General features: G+C 51.0%; 1 protein-coding gene across 1 annotated transcript in view; it reads right to left on the bottom strand.

Annotated features, from left to right (window-relative positions):
* TRIM50 (tripartite motif containing 50) overlaps nucleotides 1–5,847 on the bottom strand; it is a 7,929-nt gene extending 2,082 nt beyond the window's left edge. Inside the window, exons 1-4 of the mRNA XM_006773374.2 lie at nucleotides 5,392–5,847; nucleotides 2,350–2,445; nucleotides 1,292–1,522; nucleotides 1,165–1,187 (exon numbers count right to left, since the gene is read on the bottom strand). Of these exons, the coding sequence (XP_006773437.1) occupies nucleotides 1,165–1,187; nucleotides 1,292–1,522; nucleotides 2,350–2,445; nucleotides 5,392–5,790 (749 nt within the window). The 5' untranslated portion in view covers nucleotides 5,791–5,847. The remainder of the gene's footprint in view (nucleotides 1–1,164; nucleotides 1,188–1,291; nucleotides 1,523–2,349; nucleotides 2,446–5,391) is intronic.
* Between the last annotated feature and the right edge of the window lie 1,190 nt (nucleotides 5,848–7,037).

The raw sequence follows: 7,037 nt of genomic DNA, 5'->3' as shown, positions 1-7,037 counted from the left end.
TGCACTCAGGATGCCCATCATTTCCTCCCCTCCACCTCCTTCCTGGAAGGGGAAATACTCTACATCAGTGGTCCTCAAAGTGCAGGTCCTAGACCAGTAGCATCACCTGGAAGCTTGTTAGAAATGCAAACTTTCTTGGGTAGCACCCCAGACCTGCTGAATCAGAAACTGAATACTGGGGCCCAGTGATGGTGTGTTAATGAGCCCTCCAGGTAATTCTAGTGCATCCTAACATTTCAAGACCACTTCTCTGTAATGGATGACACTGATACAGAGCCAATCAAATTCTCTGTCCATTCATTTAAACCAATGCTCCCAATCAAATTGTCCCGGAAACTAAAGAAAATCTGAGGCCCTGGCCAGGAAGCTCAGTTGGTTAAACATTGTCCCAATATGCCAAGGTTACAGGTTCAATCCCTGGTCAGGGCACACCAAGAATCAACCAATGAATGCATAAATAAGTAGAACAACAAACGGATGTTCCTCTCGCCCACCCACTTCTTCTGTCTCTCTAAAAATCAATCAATCAATAAATGTTGGGGGGGGGAGAAAATTTGAGAAAACGAAGAGACTCATAAATGGGGTACGAGAAAGGCTCAGAAACTGCATGGACTATTCACTTGTTGCGACTAGACATGGATCCAATCCCTTTCCACAAGCCAGAGTGCAAATGTCAAGGCCCCTCATTCTGACCATTCTCCCACCTTATTTCCAATGTCAATCTGTGCATAATTCACAGCCCAGCAATACTGAACTTCTCATAATACTCCCAAGTCCTCATACTACTTTGCCCCTTCAAGTAGTATGGCTTGGCTTGCACGGTAAACTCCTGTCCTCTCCCCTGTCAGCTACCCGACCCATACACTGTCGTTGCCCATCTCCCTCCACAGTCACCTCCTCCTCTGTGTATTTCTGTAGCTTCTATTGTTCTAGGTACCCACCACGATGTAACGACAGTTCACTGGCCACCTCCCACCAGTCTGCAAAACCCCTGAAGGCAGACACCTAACTTCATCTCTGTTTTTCCTGGCCCCAGTAGAGAGCCAGATGTGGCCAGCTGCTCCTGAGGCACTGGTGAAACTGAGGGGAGGAACTCATAGAGAAGAGATGCCTGTGCCCGCAGCCACTAGACCCATGCTGAGAGCATTCTCCCAAGATTATTACCTGGAGGCCACGGAGTGGTACTTCTGGAAGACAAGAGAGAGGTAGGTTAGGGCATGGCAGAGGCTATGCAAAAGCCCTTACTTAGGAAGGGGAGGCTCTTGAAGCCCTGGGGGCTTTAGCCACTCACCCGGATGAACTCATGGTGATTCTCATTACCAAACTGCTCCAGCACACACTTGGCTTGGACCAGCCGCTCTCGTGTGCTGTGGGCCTGCTCCAGCTGCATGTCCAGGGAGGCCACGAGGCCACGGGTGTGACCTTCCACCCCTTCCAGGCAGCGGGCCTTCTCCTCGTCCACTAGGTGGTGCAACTCCTGGAACTCACGGCGGATCACCCAGCTGAAGACATCGGATTCATTCTAGAACAGGGAGGGCCTGTCATGGCTGGTACCCAAGTCCCAGGGCTGAATCCTGCCCACACCTTCACACTGTGCCTGGAGGCCCCATGGGGACCATGGGAGTGGGCAACAGTGGCAGGGCAGAGGCAGGGTCCCCAGTTCCCATTTCAAAGCAGTGGCTCTGCTTTCGCCGTCTTAACTATTATGTGTGCAAGTAAGATTTTGCTTTATCACAGGGTTTTAAAACTGAAAAAAAGTCTGAAAAGCCCCAGGAGAGCAGGATTTGGAGTGAGATAGCCAGGATTCCCGTGTGACCTCGAGTTTATCTCCATTGATCGGGGTGATGCTGCCTCCTTCTCAAAAGTGAGAGATATTCTGGGGATACCACTGCTGTTTCACAATCACCTACAGGGCCTGGGCTCCGTACCTCCCAGCCCCGTTGTGCCTCTCACTGAGGAAAATCAGACAGCCACGGGGAGCGTCAGGCCTTTCCATGCCTGTGCTGCAAGGTACTGAGAAGGCACCACACAGACTGTCAAGGTCAAGCAGACACGAGAGGCAGGGGCCGGGGCGTCATGCCCACACTTTGGGTGTTTACCTCTGGGACTTAGCTTCTGGCTTATCTCAGTCCCAAGGACTCCAGGAATACAAGCCAACTTAGAAGCAGTCCTGACAACTGGGTTGAAGTCCCTTGAGATTTGCACCTTCCCCACCCTGCCCTGGAATGCTTTGAATGCTGGCTTTATATGGAAGGCATGGATTCCTGTAAAGGACAAATGAGAACTGGGCTCTGTAGGAAAGGGAAGGTGGCTGGTCCTAGCGTAGGGGCAGAGGGAAAGGGCACTCACAACAATCCGGGTCCTATTGTTCACCAGCTTGCCGATGTGCTCATCCACCTTCTTCTGCTCCTGCTTCAGGTCAGAGATGAGGGTTGCAAGCTCCTCCTGGAGGCAATGTGCCATGGCCCCCATGAGTGGCTGACCCCTTTAGGCTCTTAGCTCCTTGGGGCCAACCCTGGGCCTCACACTTCTAGGTAGCATCCCAATGGCCACTAGCACTCCCAGTGCAACCATTTAAGCACCAGAGCGACCCCAGGTGCCCTTGACCTCAAAATAATTACAATTATTCAAGAATGTTCCATACAGATGGCAGAAACTGCCCAGACAGCAGAGGAACTCTAAGTAATCCCTCTCCAAGACATGGAGAGAGATGCTAAACATTACAGCCACCTGGAAGCCACCACACAACATCCAAGAGAGGTGATTGCCGGTCTCAAGCCAATACTCCCTGCATGGAATGCCACCTGTAGGGTACCACCAGGTAAACTCTCCAGTCACCAGGAGGTGCAGAATCAGTGGGCATTTGATCAAGAGTCATTACAAAAGGGCTGTCCCCAAATGAGGCCAGTAGTGCATGTGGTGGCCCAGGTCATACCTGGTAAGTCCCCAATACCTTATAAAGATCTGAATTCATCCCTGGCAGGTTTGATCTGAGCCTAGATTTAGGGGCTTCCAGGGGTGAAATAAACTCACTTCTCCTGGAATGCTCTGGCCCCAAATCTGATCTATCCTTAGGAGTCCAAGCAGGACCACCTAGACCACCATCTAGGCTGCATTACTTGACTAGGGCCCTGTGGGTTTATGCCCATGGCGTGTACTGACTCTCGCTTAGAAAGTTCCCATGGAGAAGTTGCCCACAAGAGCCTTTCAGAAAGGGAGCTGGGTAAAGAATAAATGGATACAGAGACCTTGCTCTGAATAAGGAGGCAAAAAATTTCACAGCAACCCAAGAAAGGGCATTCCAGTGGTAACCCTCATGAGGCAGAGAGAGATGGGACTAGTTCTTTCTCAGCAACTGGGCCACAGTGAGGGGAAACACAATTGTGAAAATAAAGTATCTCAAGATCTCAATCAATAGGAGAAAACAGGAAAGCATAACAGGGATCTGATAAAGAAACATAGTTGAGTCACATCACACAGAAGAATCTTGGGATTACAAAAAAAAACCATATCCAAAACCAGGATCCAAGCTTGGCCCTGACTCCTTGCCAGAAATGATGAGCAAACTCCCAAGTGTTTCCGTCTCTCCCGGACAGCCATCTGCTAATAAAACATGGGTTCCATTTCATAATTTTACTTCTCTGTGGGAACCTTCTAATTGGATGTCCTCCTTCCACACTTCCCCAAAACTACTCTTGCCAAGGTAACCAATTCTTACTGTTAAAGCTGACACTCTTTTGAATCCTCAGCAGACATTTCACACAAGTGATCTTGTTCTGGCTAAAATGCTCTGTTCCTCTGATTTCCAGGAAGCCATATGCAGCCAGTGTCCCTGCTTCCTCTGTTGATGCTTTCTGTCTCCTTCCTCGGGGTTCTCTCCCTCCCCAAACCTTAAACCCTGGTGCTCCTTGGAGTATCATCAGTGTCTTCCCTCATCACTCTGCAGACTCTGACTCCCAATCTTATCCCCAGCCTCACTCTCCAATTTACCCCTTTGGCAAAGGGATAGGACTCCATCACAACTCTGCTTAAAAACTTCCAGTGCCCAAACCACACCACCATGGTTCTCTGAACCAACTACAAATCTCAACACATGTCACACAGGTCTTTCCATGATCTGTCCCATCTGGCTCCCATCTCGCTCTCCCTTGGGTTTAATGCAACGACTTATAAATCCTCAAATGTGCCATGCCGTTTGCCTCCTGGGCCTTTGCATGTGCTGTCATTGCACTTGGAATGCTTTTCCTCCCCTTCTTTTCTTATCTAGTCCTCCTTGTGATTCAAATCTTGGTTCAGTAGTCTACTTCCTCCAGGAAGCCTTCCCTGCCCACCTGAGACCATGCAGGAGCCATGTTCCAGGAAGTCTCACCTGGAGACTATTTAACTTTGACGGCAGCCCCTGAAACACCAGACATCCAGACTGTGAACTCCCGCAGGGCAGCGTGCTGTATGATGGGCACTAGCACATCACCTAGCACAGACTAGATGCCCAGTAAATGCCTGTGGGGAGGCGGGGCTGGCGGATGACCTGGCTGGCCCTGCATGTTTCCTAATTGTCTCCCAGGGTTGAAGGAGCAAAGAGATGCTGCCCAGAGCACTTAGCTGCCTGCCTGCAGATCTCCATGTTCTTTCTTTTTCTGACCACCTCATTTTTTTTTTGTCATTCCTCGAGTTTATGCCCATTTCCCCTCCAATACCAGGCCACGAACCCTATAATAATTCACTTCCAAGTGCCCTTCCTGCCCTTTCTCGATCTGTTGGCAGTGCAAAGAAAACTGGCCTTGGTTTGAGTCCTAGCTCTGCCAGCCAAGCTGTGTGACCTTGTCTGAGCCTGTTTCCTGATTTGCAAAACATAACAATCCTTCACAACCTTAGATCAACATATTAACCTAAGATGGTATCACTATTGTTGTTGTTGCTATTATTATTATTATGTTAAATAATGATCTGCTAGACCTGAGGCAAAGGTCAGGAGGGCAGGAATCCATTGATTCCACAAATACATTTTGAACGTTTACTAAGCCAGGCACGGCTCCAGGCACAAAAATACCCCAGGGAACAAAACAGAGTCCCCGTCCTCATGTGCCTGAGAGTGCAGTCCCAGGAGCGCTCAAGAAACCAACCGGAGCTACAAAGACTGACAAAGCCGAGATGGGCTGGCACGTGACGCAGGGTCGCTCCTGCTTTAGAACCACTTTAATCCCCAGCACCTGCTCAGAACGTGAGGGACGGAATGAATGCCCCGGGTTCTGCTCCAGGACAGGGCTGGAGAGAACTCGTTGTCCCAGGACCCTTCTGCTCCGGGCGATGGCGCCAGAGAGCGCCGAGGCTGGGTTCTGTGGGCGCCCCCGGGTGACCTGGCTGCCGCCCCCCAGCAGCCTCGGGGCCCACCTTCATGCGGCTGTAGACGGTGGAGACCGGCGTGACCCGGTGGTGCTGGTGGGAGCCCAGCAGGCCGCAGAGGCCGCAGATGAGCTCCTGGTCCTTCTCGCAGAAGAGGCTGAGCGGGTTCCGGTGGTGCGCGCAGACCTTGGGCTCCGGGTCCCGCGGGAGTCCCAGGGCTTCGATCACCCGCGCCAGGGAGACGTTAGGCGGGGAGCGGCTGCCGTCCACCTCCTGCCGGCACACAGGGCAACGCAGCTCGGAGTCCAGGTGGCAGAACAGGGACAGCAGGCAGCCTTTGCAGTAGGAGTGGCCGCACTGCAGCATTAGGGGCTCCTTGAAGATCTCGAGGCAGATGGGGCACTGCAGGCGGTCCTCCAGCTCCATCATGCTCACCAGCCTCGCCATCCACCCTGCGGGCTGTCGCACAGGGGCCTTTCTGAGCGGGCTCCCTCCACTCCCTCTGCCCACAATTCCCTGGAAAAGGGCCTCGGGAAATTAGAGGCCTTACAGACTCCAGTCCCGACCCTCTATAATCTTGGGCCTGTTTTCCGTCTTTAGAACGAAGGGCTTAAACTGGGGGAGGTGGTGTACTTTGAGATAGGTGATTCTAACTTATGTAAACTCAGATTTGGAGGTAAACATGGAAGGGACCATCTGCAGCATCATTTAGATGACACAAATAATGCGAGCTCCAGCCTCGGCACGTGTCCTGACCTGGAACTGGACAGCAAAAACAAGCAAAGGTGCTTCCCACCGTCTAGATAGGTGTTCAAATTGGCGAGCAATGTTGGAATCATCTTTATAATAGAGATTCTTGAGTCACCCTTCCCACATCTCCAGTGAGACCCAGAAATCTACATTTACATTAGACACTCCCAGATCACCCTAAAGCAGAGTTCTGTCTTAGAACAACAATGTTCTGGAGAGTCTGGGACTTAGGAAAGCTGTATCTTCATCTCCCACCCTGTTCCTCCTTGAAAACTGATTGGCTCTAAAAGACAGAAGCACTGAGCTAGAAGCAGACCCAAGAAGAGCCCACCCATGAAACTACCTGGCTTCTTAGAATCCACTGAGCCTCCCACCAGGGCCTCAAACCAGCATCACTGACCTGATTGGCTTGGCCCTCTTCTCCCCAGGATAGAATAGCAGGAGCAGAGAGACCTGAAGATTGCAGCTGGATGCTTGCTCCACCACCTTGTCACTACCCCTTTCCTCCTCCTCTTTCCCAGCAACACCCCCATGTCCTCAAGGTCACCCAGAATCAGGTGGAAACTGGGCCACATCACGGGACTGGGGAGGCGGCCTTTGCTGGGCCGGCTCTGATAACTGTAACATTCAGGTGCTTGCTTTGGCCAGGCAAGGGGAAGGGGTACAGACAGAGAGACTGGGTACCCATTCACACCTTACAGACCCCAACGGGACAGATTTGTGATTCAACACAATCTTTCTGAATCTCTCTCTCTCTTTTAAAGATATTTTTATACTTATTTAGATTTTTTAATTGGGGTATATCTTCTAAAAAGGGCACAAATCTCAACCACACACTTAAAGTAAACTTAATATATACTCACTCTCCAGATCAAGACACAGAACATTTCCAGTACCTCCCACGTGCCGCCCCCTAGTCAGAATGTCTAACAAGAATAGCTGCT

The sequence above is a fragment of the Myotis davidii genome, unplaced genomic scaffold (assembly GCF_000327345.1).
Source record: "Myotis davidii unplaced genomic scaffold, ASM32734v1 scaffold726, whole genome shotgun sequence".
Lineage (NCBI taxonomy): Eukaryota > Metazoa > Chordata > Mammalia > Chiroptera > Vespertilionidae > Myotis > Myotis davidii.
The sequence above is the reverse complement of the archived record's forward strand: the minus strand, read 5'-3'. Positions and strand labels throughout refer to the sequence as shown.